The 24856-nt window shown below is 37.1% G+C and overlaps 1 protein-coding gene across 5 annotated transcripts in view; it reads left to right on the top strand.

Annotated features, from left to right (window-relative positions):
- The window catches only part of LOC126457056 (microsomal triacylglycerol transfer protein), a 220485-nt gene that overhangs the window by 115224 nt on the left and 80405 nt on the right, over window positions 1–24856 (top strand). For all 5 annotated transcript variants that reach the window (XM_050093049.1, XM_050093047.1, XM_050093048.1 and 2 more), the window contains one exon: window positions 24568–24771. In XM_050093049.1, the coding sequence (XP_049949006.1) occupies window positions 24568–24771 (204 nt within the window). The remainder of the gene's footprint in view (window positions 1–24567; window positions 24772–24856) is intronic.

Below are 24856 nucleotides of genomic sequence, written 5' to 3'. Positions count from 1 at the left end.
AAAAGCCAATAGTCATATGGAAGTCCCATTAGTTTACTGGATTTTATCTCTGGTAATTACAACTACTGCTTCACTCTATTCTCTGATCTTTTGTTAGTTTCCTCATGTCACCAGCTGATTTCCATTACACATCTCTCCATTACTTTCTAAGCAACACTTACTTCCTGAATGGTTTTGGCACAAAAAATCAACATATAGATGAAAACCCACTATGCATACAAATTATAATCTTCCCTTTTTAGGTATGGAGACACTGTCAAGCTGTTGTCTTCATCTGTCCATAATAAACAAATTCATTAATGGAATATATGGCTTATTATCAATACATAGTATTTTTTTCTTAATATGTTGGTAATACATTATTGTAGTAATAAAGCATGGAAAATACGAGATGGAATAATTACAAAATTATGGCCTTGGTTGCCAGAGGCAGTGGTTATGTGTGTGTGAGCTGCATTTGCATGAGTATGTATGTGTATTTTGTCTACTTCAGAAGAAGGCCTTCTGTTCAAAAGCTTCTGTATTTAGCAGTCTTTTTGTTGTACCTATCTGTGACTCAGTATCTACTGTATGTGGTGGGTAACAATCTATCCTTTTCATAGTATTGTCATAATTTTGGTAATATTATTTTATTGATTTTTTAGGCCTGCCTCCGAATTTGTGCTATGCACTTATGTTCATTGTTCACTTCATTCATTTATTTTGTTTTGGTTTTGTGACATTCAGGTATAGGGCAAGTCGGTAGGAAATACATGTATTTACCAATATTAACACAATTTTTTCATAATGGATTGTTGGAGACAATACACAGTGTGACCATAAATATTTATGTCTATGTTAATACAACTTTCCATTCACATGACTGCTATTGACACTACAGTTAGCTATTACATACATATGACAACAGTAATAAAATTTACAATCCCTACTTGCTATATTAGGTTTTCTAAATATTCAATTCGGTATATGTGCTTCTGAAATAATGTACATAAAACAGAAGACATATGATATAGATTGAAAATCATTAATGTTTATAAATAATAAGACTGGTAATTTAATTTATAAAATCTCCACTACAGGTAAATGTTGTGTATCTGCAAAATGAATGTAATTTGGATATGTTCCTCAACACAAGTTCTATAGTTTTGTTCATAACTTACTGCTGCTGTGGACAATGCGTTTAAGGAGACCACACTTCTTAAGACCGTCAGTCTCCTGGAATCAAGGTGCCTCATCTGTTCAAGTGTGAGAAGGTTTTTTAAATGTTTACATACCGTGTATGTGAGGTGAGACATGTGGACCAGTCTGGTATTCAACTTGTGGGATGTGGGAAACTGTCTAAAAACCACATCCAGGCTGGCAGACTGACTGGCCCTCACTGTTAATCCACCTGGTGGATTCAAACCATGGCCAGCATGCCTCTCCAAGTATCAAAAGTGGGTGCTTTAATGTACATGGTTTAGTGGGCAGGTTCCTTAACTTACATGTTGTCCATTGTGTCTTCCTCTAAAACCTCCTTGTTCCTTTGCCTGATTAAAATACAATCATTTTTCTTAGAACAACATTCTTAATTTTAAAAAATACAAATTTATATGTCTTGTCTGTCCCTTGATTGTTAAGTAGAATAATCACAGCATTGTGTAAACAATTTTGCAAGTACCATGTATTATGTTGACTTCATTTATAACCATTTCTCTTTAGAGACTATCATCTCTAGGTGTCTTTCTTTTCTTCATACTTCAAATTCCTTTATACACATCATACGGTATTGCTTCCAGAATGTCATTTTTGTTATTATTTTTCTGCATCATTAATTTTCTTCTTGAACTACAGATATTGAAAAAGTTTGGAATACTTGTGTATTTTATCTCTGTTGTTAGTTAATGTTTTATCTACTGTCATACCTGATAATAAGCGCTGTCTACTCAGTTCCAGTTCAGTCTTCATTCTACTCAATTTTTAAAATACTGTCCTTATAATAAATTTAATTATGTCTTCTGACATCCTGTCAGACATTTTTTAATATTTTTGTTTAATTTAGTATTTTTGATCATATTCTTGTTATTGTTGATTGAAACTTTGTTTCTCTTCACTAGCTGCCTTGTTTCACTTGAGAATTTTGCTTGCTTTGCTGTCTCTGTACTACTTTTTTTGTATTTATATATATAACTTTTGTGGAATGACATTTTTGGCATATGAAATTCCTGAATACATTGTGCTCATTCCCAAGTATTAACGGTTCTCTGCCCCCACCCCCTCCTGCCCCCCTCTCAATCTCACATTCTCCGCCATTCTCTCATTGACTCACATACCTGCACTTGATGTCCTGAAACTCGGTGCTACATACTCCACTTCTTACTGGCACCACATTTTTTTCTCTGGTTGTTCTTCACTCCATTCCCAAATTAACTAATTCAGAATGCTGTAGCAGAGGTTCCACTATTCTTTCCCTACTTTGTGTTACAGTTCTCCATATAGTTATTTCTTCTTAATGCCTTTGCTTGCATCTATAATTCCCTTATTTATCTGTACATCTCAGTTTCAGTATTCAAAAGGTGTACCACCCCGCACAGCTGATGAAACACACAAATAAAACATATAAGGTTACTAGAAGCTGCATCTGCTGATAAGTACATGCCAATCAGACAGCATCCAGCAACATGTTGTAAATGCTCCCCACACTCCTCCCTAACTCCTAACACTTTATTTTCCTCAGCTACATTTCTCTTCCACACAGTGCATTGCTAAGAAATGGAAGTACAAGAACTGTGCCCTTAAGTATTATTCCAGTGTTTAATAGAAGTGGATGTTCAATATTTGTTGAAGATGCAAAAGGAAAACACTTTCACTTTTCTGCTCCTATGCACTCCGTATGACTCAAGTCTTCAGTAATTCTTCATGTTATTTAAGTCTTCTTTCAATATTTCAGCTGTGCATTTCACCCAGTTTTGATTGTTAGTTGCTTACCCCTCCCCCCATGAACCATGGACGTTGGCTTGGTGGGGTGGCTTGCATCCCTTGGTGACACAGATACCTGTACAGTAGGTGCAAGCACAATGGAAGAGTACCTGTTAGAGGCCATACAAATATGTGTTTCCTGAAGAGGGGCAGCAACTTTTTCAGTAGTTGCAGATGAGTAGGTACAGATGATTTACTGAATTGATCCCGTAACATCAGCAAACATGGTCTTGCAGCGCTCCTGTTGTGAACAGCTGAAAGCAAGGGGGAACAACAGCTGTCATTTTTCCCAAGGGCATGCAGCTCTGCTGTATGATTAAATGGTGATGCCATCCTCTTGGGTAATTTACTCCCTCATTTTTATCTCTGGGGAGGAATGACTCAAGATGATATCATCATTAGGGAAAACAAAACAGGAATTCTATGGGTCAGAACATGGATTGTTAGACCCCTTAATTGGATAGGTGAGGTAGAGAGTTTAAAAAGGAAAATGGATAGATTGAATTTCAAAATGGTGTGAATTACTGAATGTAGTGTCAAGAAAATCAGGACTTCAGGTCAGGTGGGAACAGGGTGATAAACACAAAAACAAACATGGATAGTGCAGGAGGCAGCCTAATAATGAGCAAAAAATAGGAATGCATAGTGAACGCATTATCATACTAAAGATAGACATGAAGCCAATACTGACCACAGTAGTACAAGATTATGTGCCAAGTAGCTCCACTGATGATGAAGAGGTTATTGAAATGTGTGATCAGATAAAAGAAATTATTCAGATAGTTAAGGGAACTGAAAATTTGTGATGGGAAAGTAAGAGAAAGGAGAATAGTATGTGAATATGCACTTGGGTGGGGGGGAGAGTGAAACAGGAAGTTGCCTGTTAGAATTTTGCATGGAGCATAATTTAATCATTGCTAACACTTGTTTAAGAATTATGAAATACATGGGAGAGAACTGGAGGCACTGGAAGGTTTCAGATTGACTATAAGGGAAAGACGGTGATTTTGGAACCAGATTTTAAAGTGAAGGACACTGTCAGGGACAGACGTGGACTCTGACCACAATTTATTGGTTGTGAACTGTAGATTAAATTTGAAGAAATTGCAAAGAGGTAAGTAACTAAGGAGATGGGACCTGAATAATTTAAAAGAACCACAGGTAGTTGAGAGCTTCAGAGGGAGCAATACGCAACGATTGACAAGAATGATGGAAAAGAATACAGTAGAAGACAAGTGAGTAGCCTTGATAGAAGAATTGTGAAGGCAGCAGAGGATCAAACAAGTAAAAAGACAAGGCCTAGTAGAAATGCTTGGATATCACAGGAGATATTGAATTTAACTGATGAAAGGAGAAAATATAAAAATACAGCAGGTGAAAAGGAATGCAAACTTAGAGAAAATGAGATTGACCAGACGACTCTAAACATTGTCATGGCTGAAGACAGCTTATGGGGACTCTGCAATATCTTGTCAGGCATGTTTCCTTTGGAATCATGCTTTCAAAAATGGCTGACAAAATGCTGAAATGCAGGGAGGAGCAGGTGCACCTGTTACTACCATAACAGAAACAACAAAGTAACACAGCAGATACCATTGGAAACAATGTGTTGAGGACTGCTCCTGTTACATGGATGCACTTCTATGAGACAGAGATGAAGTGGTGTAGCACAGAATGGGTGCAACATTGTCAACTCCCACCACAAAAAGCACAAGCACAGTAGCCAGCCAATAAGCCCATAGTCACCTCTTTTTTTTTATTTACCAAGAGATGGTGTGCACTCACACAGTTCCAAGACAAACAACAGTCACTGCAGATTACTATAAGAACATCCTGAAGCAATTGATAAAGGATCATATCCCCAGAAAATGAAGGAACCTCATTCAACAGTAGAAACTCCATCACAATAATGCCAGGCTGCCTGTTGCTAATGCTGTTATCAAAGGGCTTGGCATAAAAAGACATCTGCAATGCACCCCGTCCCTCTTACAATCCCAACCTGACTCAGAGTGACTTTTTTGTAACCTGATGGCCAAAAAGTAACTTAAGTGATGTCGGTTTGGTGAGACCAACGCAGTGAAAGCTTTAGAGATGATCCTGAAGAAGATGTTAAGAAATGACTTCCAGGAATAGAAAAAGAGGTAGGACAAGTGCATTGCATTTGGGGGGGGGGGGGGGGTATTTGGAGGGGGAAAATATATGTGAGAGTAATTTTTACAAACAGTATGAGCATTAATGTCAATCTTTATTGAACATTACTCACAGATAATGCCTATAGGAAAATTAAAGAGGCCTCTGAGAGAAAAGAGAAGCAACTGTATGAATATTTAGAGCTCAGATTGAAAACCAGTTCCAAGCAAAAAACAGAATGCTGAAAGATGGAAGGATTACATAGAAGGACTATACAAGGGAAATGAACCTAAAGGCAATATTATGGAAAGGAAAGAAGACATAGATGAGATGGAAAATATGATAAAGCAAGAAGAATTTGACAAATCTCTGAAAGATCTAAGTTGAAACAAATCACCTGGGGTAGAAGACATTCCGTCAGAACTACTGATATCCTTGGAAGAACTTGTCATGACAAAACTATTCCACCAGTTGTGCAAGATGTATGAGACAGGCAAACTACCCTCAAATTTCAGGAAGAATGTGATGATTCTAGTTTCAAAGAAAGCAGATTCTGTCAGGAGTGAATAACTATCAGTTTAATAAGTCATCATTGAAAAATACTAACACGAATCCATCACAGAAGAATGGATAAACTGGTAGAAACTGACCTCAGGCAAAGTCATTTGCATTCCAGAGAAATGTAGGAACACCAAGGCAGTACTGACCATATGACTTGTCAGAAGACAGGTAAGGAGAGGCAAACGTACATTTATAGCATTTGTAAACTTAGAGCATGGTTCCCGAAACTATGGCCCACGGGCTGGGTCCGGCCTCCTGACGCCAGTTTATCCAGCCCGCCCCACGGTACTGATATGCTTTCTAAAAATGTATGGACCATAAGACATTGTGATACAGTTTAAATTTAAATATTATGTTTAGAATACTAGGAGATCTTCACATATGCGGAGACCTTCTGTCTGCTAAGTGCCTAAAATTTATTATGTTCTTTTTAAATTTATTGTATCAGGGTACTGTGCAGAATGATAATGCAACCTGTGCTCACCATTTTATCACTTATCTGGCCTGCTGTGGAAAAAGTTTGATGACATCTGATTTAGGTAAAGGTTTTAACAATGTTTACTGGAATACACTCTTTGCAATTTTGAAGGTAGCAGGGTTAAAATACAGAGATCAAAAGGCTATTTACAAATTTCACAGAAACCCGATGGCAGTTATATGATCAAGGGCCATGAAAGGAAGCAGTGGTTAAGGAGCAAGTGAGACAAGGTTTTTAACTATCCCCATTGTTATTCAACCAGTATATCAAGTAAGTAGTAAGGGAAACTAGGAGAAGGAACTAAAATTCAACGAGAAGAAATAAAAAGTTGAGATCTGCTGATGACATTATGATTCTGTCAGAGATAGTAAATGACTTGGAAGAGCAATTTAATGGAATGGACAGTGTCTTGAAAGGACGATTTAAGAGGAACACCAACAAAGCAAAACATGGGTAATGGAATGTAGTTCAATAACATCACACTTTACTGTAGGAATTAGATTAGAAAATGGCACACAGAAAGTAGTAGCTGTGTTTTACTGTTTGGGCAGTAAAATAACTGATGATGACCAAAGTAAAGAGGATATAAAATGTAGACTGAATAAAAGAAACTGGTAAAATCGAATGTGGGTTTAAGTGTTAGAAAGTATTTTCTGAAGGTATTTGTCTGGAGTGTTGCCTTGGGTGCTACAGAAGAATGCTGAAGATTAGATGCATGAATTATGTAACTAATGAGGGAGCACTGATTATGAAAAGCAACTACAATCACTTAGCTGTGGAAAGACATCAGGACCAGATGAGGTACCTATAAGATTCTACATAGGTTATGCAAAAGGACTTGCTCCCCTTCTAGCAGTAGTTTATCATGGATTGGTGGAGCAATGAAGGGGTACCTAGTGACTGGAAAATGCTGGTCAGTCTTGGTGTCAATAACGGTTATTGGACAGATGCACATATTTGTAGGCCTATATTGTTGCTGTTAATCTGTTGTAGAATTAGGGAACATGTGTTGTGCTCCAGAATTAAGACATTTTTGGAAGATGATAATCTTGTCACTGAGTGCCACCCCCCTCCCTCCCCCTCCCTCCCCCTCCCTCCCTGCCACACACACAGACATTTTAGGAGAATGGGAATCTTGTCTATAAACTATAAAATCAAGATGTGTTATGCAAATGATGTGCATCATAGAGAGGTTTACTATTGAAATTTCAAATGAGAGTTGGGCAACATATTCACTAAATGATGATGACAAGAAAATCTGATAAATTAGAGGTAATACAGAGACTTACTGACATTCTTCCCTCATGCCATTCATGAGTGGAACAGTGCCATCAGTAGTACCCTCTGTAATGTACCATTAGATGGCTTGTGGTGTGTGATGTAGATGTAGACTGAGGGGGAAAGATATTTGTGACACTACTTGACTAAAAGAAGGGATTGATTGATACGACACATTCTGTAACATCAAGGGATCACCAACTTGATTCTGGAAGGAAATTGTGTGGAGAGGTTAATTTGTAGAGGGAGACCAAGAGAAGAATACAATAAGCAGGTTCAGAAGGATGTAGGTTGCAGTAATTATTCAGAAATGAAGAGGCATGCATGGAGTAGGGTAGCATGGAGATCTGCATCAAACCTGTCTTTGGACTGAAGACAACATAAATATAAGAAAACATCTTGTAAACAGAAAAGGGAAATGTATCTTATAGCTAGGAGGAGTAATGATCCCAAAACAGTGAAAGTTTATAAAGACTACTGCACTGTACTAAGAAAAGTTATTAAAAAGTCTAGAAGTATGTGTACTGATGTCTGAGATTAGTACATCTGATAATAAAATTAAGACAATTTGGAATATTGTTAAAAGGGAAACAGGGCAACCGAGAGCACAGGAAGACTGTATTTCTATCAAACACAATGAAAAGTTTGTTAACAAGAAGTCAGAAGTAGAGAGTATTTTTATTATCATTTTTTAAGTGTTGTAGAGAAAATAGGATCCAGCTATTCATTAGAAAATGCAAGACAGTGTATGGAAGAGGCAATACCTATGCAATTTGATAAAATTGAAATTCAACCCACCTCTCCTACTGAAATGAGAAAAATTATAAATTCACGCAAAAGTAAAAGCTCACATGGAATTGATGGCTTTTTCAACAGAGTACTAAAGGCTTGTTCCCCACAAATGAGTAGGATTCTCAGACACATATGTAATACCTCACTGAAACAACGCATTTTTCCAGATCGACTGAAATACGCTATTGTTAAACCATTGCCTAAAATTCTGATGCTAACAAGTACCACCCAATCTCACTTCTGACAGCTTTATCCAAAATTCTTGTAAAAGTAATGTATTCAAGAGTAGCATCACATATTTGAAAAAATGAAGTACTAACAAAATGCCAGTTTGGTTTTCAGAAAGGCTTTTCAACAGAAAATGCTGTATATGCTTTGACTGATCAAGTATTAAATGCATTAAATAACTGAAAATCACCCATTGGGATATTTTGTGATCTCTCAAAGACTTTTGATTGTGTGAATCATGAAATTCTTCTAGATAAGCTTAAGTATTGTGATATGAGTGGGACAGTTCACAAGGGGTTTAATTCATATTTAACTGGAGGAATGCAGAAGGTTGAAATTAACAGTACAGATAGTGTGCAAAAATCAGCAGAGTCCTCCAGCTAGAAGTTATCAAGAATGGTGTCCCACAGGGTTCAGTCTTGGGTCTATTTTTATTCTGTATATACAGGGTGTTACAAAAAGGTACGGCCAAACTTTCAGGAAACTTTCCTCACACACAAAGAAAGAAAATATGTTCCGTGGACATGTGTCTGGAAACGCTTACTTTCCATGTTAGAGCTCATTTTATTACTTCTCTTCAAATCACATTAATCATGGAATGGAAACACACAGTAACAGAACGTGCCAGTGTGACTTCAAACACTTTGTTACAGGAAATGATCAAAATGTCCTCCATTAGCAAGGATACATGCATCCACCCTCCGTCGCATGGAATCCCTGATGCGCTGATGCAACCCTGGAGAACGGCATATTGTATCACAGCCGTCCACAATACGAGTGCGAAGAGTCTCTACATTTGGTACCGGGTTTGCGTAGACAAGAGCTTTCAAATGCCCCCATAAATGAAAGTCAAGAGGGTTGAGGTCAGGAGAGCGTGGAGGCCATGGAATTGGTCCGCCTCTACCAATCCATCGGTCACCGAATCTGTTGTTGAGAAGCGCACGAACACTTGGACTGAAATGTGCAGGAGCTCCATCGTGCATGAACCACATGTTGTGTCATACTTGTAAAGGCACATGTTCTAGCAGCACAGGTAGAGTATCCCGTATGAAATCATGATAACGTGCTCCATTGAGCGTAGGTGGAAGAACATGGGGCCCAATCAAGACATCACCAACAATGCCTGCCCAAATGTTCACAGAAAATCTGTGTTGATGACGTGATAGCACAATTGCGTGTGGATTCTCGTCAGCCCTCACATGTTGATTGTGAAAATTTACAATTTGATCACGTTGGAATGAAGCCTCATCCCCTAAAGAGAACATTTGCACTGAAATGAGGATTGACAAATTGTTGGATGAACCATTCGCAGAAGTGTACCCGTGGAGGCCAATCAGCTGCTGATAGTGCCTGCACATGCTGTACATGGTACGGAAACAACTGGTTTTCCTGTAGCACTCTCCATACTGTGACGTGGTCAACGTTACCTTGTACAGCAGCAACTTCTCTGACGCTGACATTAGGGTTATCGTCAACTGCACGAAGAATTGCCTCATGCACTGCAGGTGTCCTCATCATTCTAGATCTTCCCCAGTTGCGAGTCATAGGCTGGAATGTTCCGTGCTCCCTAAGACGCCGATCAATTGCTTCGAACGTCTTCCTGGCAGGACACATTCGTTCTGGAAATCTGTCTCGATACAAACGTACCGCGCCTCGGCTATTTCCCCGTGCTAATCCATATATCAAATGGGCATCTGCCAACTCCGCATTTGTAAACATTGCACTGACTGCAAAGCCACGTTCGTGATGAACACTAACCTGTTGATGCTACGTACTGATTTGCTTGATGCTTGTACTGTAGAGCAATGAGTCGCATGTCAACACAAGCACCGAAGTCAACATTACCTTCCTTCAATTGGGCCAACTGGTGGTGAATCGAGGAAGTACAGTACATACTGACGAAACTAAATTGAGCTCTAACATGGAAATTAAGCGTTTCCGGACACATGTCGACATAACATCTTTTCTTTATTTGTGTGTGAGGAATGTTTCCTGAAAGTTTGGCTGTACCTTTTTGTAATACCCTGAATATTAATGACTTGCTACTATATATTCATGAAGATGCAAAGCTAATTCTTTTTGCTGGTGATACAAGTTTAGTAATCACACACAATAAGCAAGAATCAGCTAAGGAAATTGTAAAGAATGTCTTTCAGAAAAATTATTAAGTGGTTCTCTGCAAATGGACTCTCACAAAATTTTGGGAAAACACAGTTTACACAATGCTGCACAGTAAATGGCATTACACCACTGATAAGTATAGACTGTGAACAGATGTGTGTTGCTAAGGTAGAATATTCAAAATTTCTGGGCCTGTGCATTGGTGAGAAATTGAATTGGACGAAACACATTGATGATCTACTGAAACAGGTTCAGCTACTTATGATACTAGGGTTATTGCAAATTTTGGTGATAAACATATCAGTAAATTAGCCTACTATGCCTGTTTTCATTCACTGCTTTCATATGGGGCAATTCATCACTATGAGAGAAAGTATTCATTATACAAACGCATGTAATCAGAATAATAGCTGGAGCCCACCCAAGATCACTATGCAGATATGTATTTGAGGAACTCGGGATACTCACAGTACCTTTGCAATACATACATTCACTTAGGAAATTTGTAATTAATAACCCATCCCAATACAAAAATAACAGCAAGATGCATACGTACAACACTAGAAGAAAGGATTATCTTCACTATTCCAGATTAAATCTCACTTTTTTTGCAGAAAGGAGTGAATTATCCTGCCACAAAAATGGTAATTTGCCAAATAGCATTATAAGTCTGACAGATAGCCAAACATTTAAAAGCAAAAGAATTTCTGAATGACAATTCCTTCTACTCAATAGAACAATTTTTAGATATGAAGTAGTAACTGTAAAATAAAGGTAATTAATTATTTTGTGTAAAGAAAACTTACATTAAAGTTACACATTCCACATCATTATGAAATCTCGTATTCATGATCTATGGAACAAGGATTAATGTATGTATCAGTTGTTTATTGTTATCACTTCTGCTGTGTTACATTCTTTTATTGTCTTCTTCTTTTATACTACACTGGATCAATTTAAAGGAGTTATTGAGATTCTTCAGAGGCTACTTTTGATGGGCTGTCACTAAGCAGTGAAAAAATGCATATCAACAGTAATCAAATTTTAGAGTTGGGAACAAGTTACATGGAAAAAAAAACAGCTAATGGGAAATATTAAATGTTAAAACAAATGAAGGCATTAGAAATTTATATTTCCAGTGAATCTGGGAAATTGAACATTTTTCTAGTATATTAATTATTCTATGTGTGGGCTCCCTAAAAGGAGTTGCATTAGTACTACCACATAACAGTCATTAGTCCAGGAGCTGAGTGAAGTGCTGACAGGTGAAAATTGGGTGTACCGTACTGTCTACTCTAGTGCCAGGCTGAGGGTCCAACAAATTACTTTGTCCATCTTCTGATATTGTGAAAATATTGGACAGGCCACCTGCAACCTGTGGTCTTGAGATGCTGTTGGAAATCAGTCAGTGGGCGAAAATGACTGCAGAGCCACAGCTGACAACAGAAAATTCCTTAAATCAGCAATGAGCAACAGATTATACCCCTTCTCTCATGCAAATGGCCTGTTTTAATTGTTCAGTTTCCCATTTTCTTTATCTCCAAGAAAACTAGTGACCCTAGATTTTTGTGACATTGATCAAAAGGACTATGTTGTTCCACCATTATTTGAAGCTGTCACTGCTCATTGAAAGTCTTACCTCCTCCTAGTTTGAAACAGTTCTGAATACAATCCCTCCCAGTTTATTGGTGATTTTATTCTATTCACACAGTTCCTTAAATGTCAGCTGGACATCTGCAATACATCACCACAGTCAGTATCCATTGGTTCCTAGATGCCGTACATCTTCTTGCGATGAAAACATGAGCTGTATAAGTGCTGGGTTTCATTACACCCCACAGTGTCTAATGTCTTGATGTGTGCTCACACTGAAAATAGTTGTAAGAGTGTAAGGACTGTGTCAAGTATCTGAGACTGTCATTCGATCCCAAGTTCTGCACACATTGAGATAGGTGTGTTGGTGAATTTGTGGTCGTCTTGCAGTCAGAGTATGAATGTTACATTCTTTTAAAAGGTCTGTGTAATATGTTCTGCTTTACTGGCTGTTCGTATCAATAGCTATTGCATAGTTAATTCTTATTATTTCCAGTTGTATAACAGAAAATAAGCTAATGGGATAGATAAACAATCTACTCACAAAGTGGTGAGAGGAGAAAACATTGTAAAGGTTATGTACATGTGCAAGCTTTTGGACCCAGCACTACCTTCTGGCAGAAGGGTTGAAGGGGAAGGAAGAGGGATGAAGGAAAATGACTGACAAGGTTTATGAAATGGGGAGACTTCAGAAAAGTCACCCAGAACCCCAGGTCAGGGGAGACTTAGAGGACAGGATGAGAGTAAAAGACTTTTTTCTCATCCTGTCTGGTAAGGCTCCCATGATTTGGAGTTTTTCCCAATGCTACCCATTTCCTAAATCTTGGCAGTCATTTTCCTTCATCCCTCATGCTTCCCCGTAAACCATTCTACCACAAGAAGGAGCCACTGGCTCCAAAAGCTTGCACATTTACTTAACTTTTATATATGTTTTTCCCATTGCTGCTTGATGAGTAGATTTTTTTATGTATCCAATTTTATTATATTTTCAAAAATTGATTATTTTCATTGACAAAACAAACTAACATTTTTATCTGCAGTAAAACACAATAGATAGATGTTGGATAGAGCTCTTATGTTAAGCTTATTTCCAATATACTAGTATTTTCATACTAGTATATTGGCAGCCTGAACACCATAAAATTATCTACATGATTCACTTTATGTGTGATAAGAGTTAACACCCCTTTTCATCTTGTTCCTTTATTAACTGCATCATTATTTCCTGTTACGTTTCAATGGCTGCTTCTTTACAATTTGCTGCTACTCCTCCTCCTCCTCATCTCATACGTGCTTTTATGTTTAGCTTGTCCTATCTGTATCTCTGAGTCATCAATTAAGAAACTGGACCCAATACAACAGGGGTGGGGTCCAAGTCTGTATACAGACATCCAAATTTAAATATTCTATTGTTAACTAGATATGGTGTGTTCAAGGGTGATTCCCTTCAAAAGGACACAGCAAACTTTGTTCCCTATTCACTGCCTGCTATACCTATTATAGTGAACTTTTATGGATTTCAAACCCGGGAAATTGTAATGTTAGCTAGTTGAAATGTTTTCTGTACATCAATTATTAGCCTGGTGGTCCAAGGTCCTGATTGACTTGTCTGTTTAATATGTAAATAATCTTGTTATATCCAGTTTGATCTTTAGTGGATTTTGATGGGTTTAGATAGGCCTATGTCAAATTTTTCACTTTTTACTCTAAAATTAAAAGGTCACTGAACAGCTGCCCAGTAGGTACCAGTCAGAGGCAAAATTCCTGTACTGCTAACAGACACACTTAAAAATACATTACACTGTCCTAGCTTTCAAAGCTAGTAGTTCATTTCTCAGGGAGGAAAGAGGATAGCTTGGGACAGGACTGAAGTGAGGGGCAGATCACTCACACACCAAGATAAGAGGGACCTACTTACAAGAGTGAGGAAAAAAAGTTGGAGGAGGCAAGTGATAGAGTAGATTGACGAAATGAAATAACTGTATGGCACTATTGGCTAGGAAACTCCATCTGGGGCTTTTTGGCAGCCTGCTGCAAGTCTTTCTATTTGATGCCACTTCAGCAACTTGCATGTCAGTGAAGATCAGATGAAATGATTAGAGCAACACCCTCTCAGTCCCTGAATGAAGAAAATACCCTACCTGGCCAGGAATAGAACCCGTGATCTTGCAATCTAAGAGGCAGCAGTGCTAATTATTAGACCTTACACTGTGGTTAGGAGATTGGTAAACAGTGTGCATTTCTTTTTTTGTATTCCATCTTTCTGAGTGTGGTCTATCATCTCTGGACTGAAGGCTGCACTCAGGTACTACACTGGTAAACTGTGTGCAATCTTCAGTGCAGAAATGAGGGGTCAGATTGAGCAACAAAGATAGAGTGAGAGAAAAGAAATTAGAAGTGAAATGAATAGAGATCTATGACTTTCTCAAGCACAGAAATGAGTTAGTTTCTCCCTCATTTTTTACCCATACTACCCATTGTCACCTTCCCTTCTCGTAATCACCATAACCTCTTTGTCAAAACTTATGATATTCCAAGATTGATACCTTTACTGCAAAATTCATACTCCTGCAATAATGTTCTCACCATAAAATCTACCCCATACACCCATTCACTACCCTTTGTGCCATTCTCAGCACTGGTAAATTTTAAGTCATCAAAGGTAGAACATGTGAAGCCATATACAATCAGGAACTAAAATGTGTTCATTGCATAGTGTCTTGTGTTGGAATGGCCACCATTAGACTTGTTGAGCAAATCGATGAATACAGAACTGTGTGCCTTGGGGATACCCAGTACTCAGCTGCTGAGGGAATGCAGTCACTGCTACAATGTTTTGCCTCCAACCTGATACTAGTTTCCCTGAACTCAGGAGATTGGACCACAGGCTCGTCTGCCTCGTCTGCAAAAGCTGTGCCAATTGGACACCTCCAAAAGGGGTGCTGCAGATGGTAATGGGGAGAGCCATGGATGCTAGTGGGGGAGGGCACTCACTGGAGAGTCCGGGCATCACATCCTGGCTGCCTGTCTATTCCATCAGCTGCCTTTATTGCTTCCATGTCAGGATGCTCTTGGTGTGTTCTTGCAACTATTATACCCCATGCAGAGCTCAGCTGGAAACCACTATCTTGATTGACAGGATCCTTGTGGACCCCTATCTGCACTACCTCTTTGATGATTGAATGCCAGAAGTAGTTTGCCCCGCACAGCACCTTGGTCTGTATCTTCATTAAGGCTGTGCTCTGTGACTGCAGCTTTGTCAATTTGACTGAGATGAACATTTCTCATGTGTTCTGAGCGTGCTGTGGAATAAGCACTGTATGGAGAATAATTCGAATGTTATTTTTCTCCAGACTCCTGGCAATCTTGGCTGTGGGTGGTCCAGCGTATGGAAGGCATGTCTAGCACTTTGTGTCCTCTTCCAGATCGTCATCTGTCTCCTCCTTGTTTGGCTGGAGAGCATGTCTTATCTGTGTCCAAGTAGCTGTTCTTGTGGAAGGTTTCCTGAAGATCCTACAACTCAGTGGGTAGAACTCTGCTTGTCGCATATGTCTTATGCTATACACCAAGCTTGCTCTAATGTGAAGTCGGTGAAGGAAGCAAATGTAATAGACAGATGGCACCATGACCTGAGGCCTGGTCCCTCCAGCACACCGTGAGCTTTTAATAACATTTTATTTTAAAAGCTTTGAGTTTTGACGTAAAAAAATTTGGAGGCATTACTTTTCAGCAAACCCTCATAATACTGATTACAATTTTTGAATGCATCTGTGGACAGCTGTACTTCTTCAAAAATGGTAGAAAATTTATATTTTATGGGTTGGAGAGCTCATCTTTAACCAGTCATAAATCATAATTTTATGGACAGATAAACCCAAGAACTTGTTCTATGACACGCAGCCATGTTGGATCCTTGTGTTTCTGTATAATAGCTGCTGTCTTTCTCTATTAAAATACATGCACCTGCAAATTTGGTGATAATTTGTGTGCCATATTTTGGATAGTTTTGGAGGCCCAAATATCAGCTATCTGTTCTTCAACCTCCTTTATCATCTTATATCCAGAAAGAGTATTCTCTAAACCTCAGAATCTATGCAGTTTAATGTTTGACCCATGCCTGCTTATGCCTGAAAAACATGGCTCGAAGTTATTACTTTTCACACACAGTGTATATGCTCAAATGTGACATTGCTGAGTAAACAGAAAGTAAAGTAGGTGAAGATAATTTTGATGTCAATAGAAATACAAGTTTAGTTATGCACAAATCAATTTCAAGCTGTAAGCAGACACGAAACAAATGAAAATCTAGCAAGGTAGGACTTCAAACACACTGTACAACTATAAGAGTTCTTTACCCTTTTAGACTGAATAAATTGCTAATAGTACATTGCTTTCCTGAAGTTGTTAATGGTGCTTTTGTGATTTTAAATATGTGTTGCTCTGGGATCCAGCAGGTATTTTTAAAATATGGTGAGTGGAAGGAATGGGTAGAACCATGGGGAGGTGTAAATCTGATCACAGGATCTATTTCTTCTAATAAAATGTCTCAAACATTTACACCAACCAAGCATTGTCATATGCACAAGCAAAATTCCTGGTGATAATGTTGTAGTGGTAACAGCCGGAATTCCCTTGTGTGCTTTAAATGTTTTAACTGTAGATGCTGAAGCATCATTGGAAACTCTGCTTACTTTGATCTTGTGTAAATGTTTGGGCTTGAACTAGTGATTTTCGTTTGTCCCAGAAATTGTGTAGCCTTTGGCAAGCTTCTTTCCCGACCAAACTGAATTTCTTCATTTTACTTCTGTGTAATGTAAAAAAGATTATGCCTGAAATGTTGTCATTGCAGAACTTAAACAGATAAGGGGCATCATTATTTTATCATAAGGCCTCTGCAAACTAGCATGAACTACCAGTTTTTTAGCTGTTTCTTTAATTTAATCTGAAGGAGATTTTCCATGGCTGAGTCCACAGTTCTTTTTATCCAGGCACAAATTGATAAAATTCTTGTATTGAGCAGTAGATCCATCACTAACATAGTCAATGTGCTTCATTTCTCCTATAATTATCCTCAAATATTTAATCAGCCACATTATGAATGCATGAACTGTGATGATATCATGACAAAGGCAGTCACTAATAATACAGATGCTTATATTCTGTAGTTCTTTACTACTAAAATAAATCACAAAGGCATCTAATGTGGCTTGGCTGTTCTCCCAATGAAACACTTGAACAGCATCTTGAATGGCAAATGAATAGGTCTCAGCAAATGCTGTCAAAATAGTCACTTCACCATCTGAAGATTTTCTTTTACATGCCTCAGTTGTGAACACTAGTATTTTGAAATGAAATGGTGCCAGCCTCCATCTTTAGTTTCCTTGCTTGCTTCGCCATTCTAGCAGAAATATTAAAAATCCATTTGCTGTTTGTTCTATAATCCATCTGCTAGGGACAGGGTCAAAATCTGAAACTTGTTGGAACAATTTGAATGATGCGATTCATTTCTTAGTTGATCAGTTAAAAAGTTCATATCCTTACATTTCTGGCATTGCTTCACCATTTGTGTTTTCACATCAGTGGAGCTCACACCAGCAGCTGCTACTGTATCATTGGTGATGGAACCTTTTGCTTTCTGCCTTACATAACTCGTTGAATCCCTTTTGCTAATTTTTTTGAAGCTGTACAGATAAATCTCCAATAGTTATTAGAGAAGTATCCACTGTGCAGTGAACACCAACTGGCCCAATATAAACAGTAGACATTGATTCTTGCTCATCCAGAGGCTGTAGCTGCTTATGAGAAAATTCTTGTCTGCATGTGGGACAAAGCTTCTGGCTAGGGTTGAAAACTTTTAAGCCAACAGTTACAACTTTTTAACATGGGAAATGCCAGTTGGTTGTAAACCCTTCATAACTTTGTTTGGTTTTCCCTTGTGGATTACAGTGGGTATTTTGCAGTAACTGGAATTTTGTCATCAGCAGGGCTTTATGGTATGAACAAATTTGGGCATCTTCTGTAAAACCAAGTCAAGATTTAAGTTTTAAAAGCTTTTTGTCCATCAGTGACATTCCTTTTACTGGCTTAAGGTGATTTTTACCATAATAAAATAGTGAGGCTCAAGAGACAGTGCAATCTCGAGAGAAAAAAAAAGGAAAAAAAAGTCAGGCACTACTTGGTCCATTTCACAAAACACAAATTAGTTGAGTCACAAATATTTCTAAGAGCAAGCTAATCACAAGATCAACACCAGAGAGAAACTGGCAGTTCAGAGAAGAAGAAAAACATATTCCTTCAACAAATATGGTTTGGCAGTTTTTTCAGTTCTGTCTTAATGTTATAAGAAATCAGTAATGAATCTCCAAAATCTTTTGGGGGTCATTTCATCCATAAGTAGGTGTAGAGTTTTATATATTTATTGCTGATTATTGCTTGAAAATTGATTTACACATAATGACACTTGTATTTTTATTGATATAAAAACAGTTTTCGCTGATTTTACTTTCTGTTTGCTCATTGTTACATTCAGACATATGTATTGTGTGTGAAAAATAATAACTTTGAGCAATTATTTCAGCCATAAGCATGCATGGGACAAAAATTAAACTATATAGTTTCTGAAGCTTAAAGAATTTTCTTTCATTTCCATTTCCGTTTTTATTATCACATAACATGCCTTATACAATCAAAGATTGTGACATAGGGGACTTGTCAGTTTTACACTATATATAGTAATACTAAAAGTGGACAATAAACTAATAATACATATGGTGTAACATTTTCAAAGAGGTATTTTAATTACACTATTAATGCATTGTTGCCATTTAAGAAATCTTCTACACTATAGTAACATTTATCTTTCAGATATTTTTCCAGGTCTCTTTTGGTACCTTTTACATTTGGGTCATCCATACCTTTCCATATTTTATTTACAAATTTCATGCCCATATAGTACGGTTTTTTTTCATATGATTTTAATCGGTGGGTAGGTAACATGTAGCTCGTTCTATATCTAATATCATATTGATGCAAGAAGCAGTTGCCCTCAAAAAGTTGTGGGTTTCTTTTCATGAAAGTGAGAGTTTCATGGATGTATATGCTTCGAATGCTCATTAGATCTAGTTTTATAAATAAAGGTTTACGATGTTGCTTTGGTTTTGCTCCCAACATTGCTCAGATGATTCTTTTTTGTAGCCTAAAAGCTCTAAGTAAATTTGTTTTTTCACACCTCCATAAAATTATACTATACCTAATGACTGAAACAAAATATGCATTATATACAGTTTTTCTTACAGCTAAATGAAATACTATACAAGATATTCATAATATATACAAGGCTATTCAGTCGACCCATTATGTTGTCCACATGGTGACTCCATAACAGGTTTTTATTGACTAATATGCCAAGGAATTTGACATAGTCTGCAGACTCTAATTTTTTTTCATTTACCTTTTTTCACTTATAGACTGTGCAGATTGTTTTGTGGTGAAATGAACAATTTCTGTTTTTGCAAAATTTAATGTCAAGTTTTTGACTCAAAACAGACTACAGCTGTTGAGTCATCTGCATAGAGGATAGTATCAGACTGGATCTGGCATGGCATATCATTATTATAATACAGAAAAAGTAGTGGCCCTAATATTGAGCCTTGTGGAACACCTGATTGACTGTGTTTCCAGCCAGAGAGAAACTTCTTGCCATTGATGTTAATAAGTACTCTTTGTTTTCTGTTTGCCAAGTATGATGACATCCAGCTAAGAGATTTTGCTTGAAAACCATAGCGCGCCAATTTTTGGAGAAGCAGGTTATGATTTGCTGTGTTGAAGGTTTTGAACAGGTCACAAAAGATGCCTGACACACACATTCTGTCATCAAGCCATCTGCTGACTTTTGTAACTAATTCATTTATTGCATGGATTGTGCTGCGGCCTTTTCTGAAACCATACTGATTGCATAAGATAATGCTGTTACATGAATTGTGATTTTCAATCTGATCACATGCAGCTCTTTCAAATATTTTTGAGAAAACTGGTAACAGTGAAATTGGCCTATAGTTGCCCAATTCATCTTGTTTGCCTTTTTTATGTACTGGCTGAACTTCTGCATATTTTAATCGATCTGGGAAACATCCCTCATCAAAATATTAAGTGATTATGAAAGACAGTGGATATTCAATACTGTTATGGACTATTTTTATTATTTCAGTGGAGGCCTCATCCCACCCCACATATTTTGAATTTTTTAGGGATATTATTATTTTGATGACATCTGGATTTGGAAACATGAGAAAACTTAAAACATGGGTAATTACTGTCTGTCATATTGGGCTTTGTTTTTGGTGGTGAACAGTCACCAAATTTGTTACAGTTTATGAAAAAGTCATTGAATGATTCACAAATGGTACTGGGTTCTGTAACAGCTCTACCATTTATCACTATTTTAGAAGGGCATTTTCTCTCTGCCTCACTGCCAAATTCGCTTCTTATAACAGACCAAACAGCTATTGATTTGTTTTTTGCATTTGAAATGAAGTTTTTTTTAAATTTTTTTATTTGGCCTTTGAGTGTGTACTCAATTTAGCCATTGGCAACACATAGTGACAATGTACACATAATTGAATAAACTAATACAGAAATGCATATTTACAAGAATAAAAAGCTTAACTGTTACAGGTTTGTACATAATGTTTTAAAAATTGAATTGAATTGAATTGGAAAGTATTTAAAAGTGCCTTGGCTTACAATTCACACCAATTCTGAAATATCTTCATCAGTAAGACATATTTATAATTTACGTACACCATTAAAAACTACAGATTGTGGCCAGTATTCTGTCGCAGTACGTTTTGCTAGTTTAACTAGTTTGTTGAATGTTTTTTTGTATGTGCTTACATATTTAAGAAATTCAGGGCTTTGATTTACTTTTGCCTCCATATGCAGTTTCCTCTTAGTAGCACTAGACACTCTAATTTCTTTTGTTGCCCATGATCTACTTTATGGGACCTGGTCCTCACTGTTACAAAATGGAAGTATTCACTGAATATGCCCAAGAATTCAGTTAAAAAATTATTGTGATTGTCACTTGTGGAAGTGTGTTTGCTGACTGTCCACTTGGTTTGGCTTAGTTTTTTACAAAATACTTCCACATTTTCTTGACTGAAATTCCTACTCTTTTTGTTGTGCAGACTGCATTTTGCTTCGGTAGCGATACAAATAGCACTTTATGGTCTGATACTCCTAAATCTAGAAGAAACTTTTCTTTTACATAATAATTGTAACTACTAACAATATTGTCAATACAGGATATAACAAGATAAAAAATACTGAAACACATAACTATCTAAAATTTGGCACACCAAATGTGTTCATCAAATTTGCAGGTTCATATATTTTGATAGAGAAGGACAGAGGCTGCTGTACAAAAAGTACAAGAAGACAGCATGGTTATGTGTCATATTACCAATTTCTGGCTGAATGCATCCTTTTATGATTTAAGGCTGGTTAAGGTAGGGCTCTCCAAGTCGAACAATGAATTTTCTGTCATTCCAAAAAAAAGTACAGCTGGCATCAGATGTATTTAAAATCTAATCAATAATATATTATTATTTCAGATAAAAAGTTGTTTTAAGTATACAAAAGCAGGCACTTGTAAGTCAAGAGTACCTGTAATAAAAGTTATGGCATGCATGTAAATAGTGCAAGCTTGGGACTTCTATCTAAAAGCAGCTGTAGAAATGTAACCAAAAGACATATCAAGCTGAAACTTTTGAAACTTTGTGCTTATCCATACAGGACATTGTGAACCTTCCCACAAAATTTCATCAGATTAGGGAATGTTTGATCAGGGACCCTGGTCTGCTTGATATGGAATGACACAGATATGACCTGAACTGCTCCACATAATTTCCCTGACCCCATGTATTTATAGATCATGTAGCAGCAGGGTGGTCCACACTATCAGCTTCTTTTGTGAAGTCACAGGAAATTCCTGCTACTTTATTTATTCAAAGAGTGGTTAACGGTTAATGCTGTCCAAAATGCCATCTACGGCTTGTATAGTTGTGTTGTTATTTCAAAGCCAGACTAATTTTTTACAGTGATATTGAAATTCCGTGTAGTTTTTTGGTAGTGCCTATATTTATACTCAGCAAACTGGAACTTAACAGAGGGTACTTCCCTTCATACTATTTATTATGGCTCCTTGTTCCATTTGATATAAAGCCTTGGGAACTGGATTGCTTAAATGCCTCTGTGAATGGTGTAATTAATATAATCTGTTCTTTGCTGTTTCTATGGGAATGGTATGTAAGTGGTTGTAGTAGGTTCCACATTAAATGCTAGTTCTTGAATCTTTGTAAGTATGCTTTCATGAGACAGTTGGCATCTATTTTCAGGTGTCTTGGGTTCATGTCCATGATGCTCCCCTATGACTCAGATAAACATGTGATCATACATGCATACATGTATACATTCAGTTTCCTATGACTGAGATGTGTCCCAAGTAGTTGAGCAATATTCTAAGATAGGCCTTATGCATAATTTTTAAGCAGTTTCCTTTGTCGAATGATTGCATTTTTCCTGTCTCCTGCCAATGAACTGAAGTCTGCCACTTGCTTAACCTAGAGTTGAGTGCACATGATCATTTCATTTCAAATCCCTGGAGGGAACTAAAATGAGAAGGGAATCTTTACGAAATTCTGATTTGATTGTGCTGAAAACACATGGAAAAGTATCATATTTGTATTGAATGAAATTTGGGACTGGTTTGAGAATTTCTTTGTAGAGAGATTTAGTGTGATGTGCAGAGTTATCAACACAAGCTAAAGTAACTTCAGATATGCTCCAGGGAATTCTTTTGTAACCCTTGTTGTTCATGTTATAAATCAATGATCTGGATGCAAAGATTGGTGTATAACTTTAACTGTGTACTTACCACAAAAAAGAAAAAAAAAAGAGGGCACCTACATCTATGAATCGCAAGTGGAATGAGTCAGCTCATACACATTCCTATTTCCTGCCAATGAACTGAAGTCTGCCACTTGCTTAACCTACAATTGAGCGCACATGATCATTTCATTTCAAATCCCTATATATTGTGTACAATATATATATAGCTAAAGAGACAAACTTCACAATTCTTTCTGTCAGACTCACTTCCCCAAATTGCTGCACGTATGGAAAATGAAAAAATATCAGCTAAAACATTCTTATGTAAACACACAATAAAAGCAGTACACAGTAATTTATCTGTGAGCAATCATCATCTCCTTCTCCTTCCAAGGATTAGGTGCTATAGTCATTTGTTCTGGTCTCTATCATCCATTAACCTCTTACGAGGTCTTCATAGTGGCCAATAATTCATTAATTTATTAGTTATCTCTTTTCTGCCAGTCTATCAAGATTATCCTTCCATTGCACGCTCTTCTCTTCAATCTTTAGGGACCAATGACCTCAGCAGTTTGGTCCCTTAGAAATTCACACACACACACACACACACACACACACACACACACACACACACACACACTACAATTTCAATCTTGTCATTAACTGGATATATTTTTAAATCCAATCTAACTGTTTTATTCCTTATCTTACCCATTTCATTACAGCCCTTTACGTATCTTGTGAACTTCATCTCTGCTGCCTGTATGTGAGTTTTCCTTTTTTATATTGTCCGTGATTTGGAACCATATACAAGAGTAGGTACAACAACAACTTTATAGAATTTCATTTGTCTTCCATTTTTGTTTTCCTTCTGAAAATTTTTCCAATTGGTCATGTGGTAGCGTGACATTTATAAACCTATCTATTAGTGCCTTTATCACAGTTAAAATTCCTCTCACATCCTAGCTAATTGAAGTGAGATACTTGTAAAATTTTCACATGTGTTATTATTTTCGATCTGACTGGATTCTTTCCATTGAAAGCTAGCAGTAAAATCTTATAATATTAACTGGACATTCTGTGGTTACAGATGTAACATTTGTACAGTTTACATTGAAGTATTAACATGAAAATGAAAAACAGATAGGTCTGAATATGACATTAGATACAGCAAAGCTTTGAATTTGTGAACTGTGCTGATGTGTCACTAAACAAAGGAGCAGGAAGTGTTACAGATACAAGAAAACCATCAATTTTCATGGAATGACACTAACCCAACAAATTATGCAGTCCAATCACATCGCAATTACTTGTTTACTTCTTTAAAAATACTTATCTTTTTCTGTCTTCAGTACTCTCTCAGAGAAATTTGTTAAATTTAGAGCATTATTGTTCCAGCCAAAAGATGTATAGTATGTTGAAGAATAGCAATTAATGAAGTGTTGAGTGGCACAAAGAAAGCAGAGATGTTTTATTGTTCAGGAAATGAAGTCCACAAATGATCATGGACTTTTTGTTACTAAATTAAATTTGTGTTTCAGTTGCTGAATCCTCGGCTACACATTAAATCTCGGAAGGCTCCATCACCCGAAGGCTTTGTTGGCCATGCATCAAAACTTGACACAACTAATAACAGTCCATTTTATGTTCATTGGAATAATGGAAAAGTGGAGCATATGTTTGTGGCCAGTGGTGAAGATCTCTCAATGGTGAACCTTAAAAAAGGAATAGCAAGTCTTTTCCAGGTACTTTTTAAAAATGGTATGAGAGCATCAGGATACACTAACAAAGTATCCACATAGCACTCTTACTTGTGTTAATTATGATAAT

The sequence above is a fragment of the Schistocerca serialis genome, chromosome 2 (genome assembly GCF_023864345.2).
Source record: "Schistocerca serialis cubense isolate TAMUIC-IGC-003099 chromosome 2, iqSchSeri2.2, whole genome shotgun sequence".
NCBI lineage: Eukaryota > Metazoa > Arthropoda > Insecta > Orthoptera > Acrididae > Schistocerca > Schistocerca serialis.
This window is presented reverse-complemented; position numbering and strand designations above follow the sequence as displayed.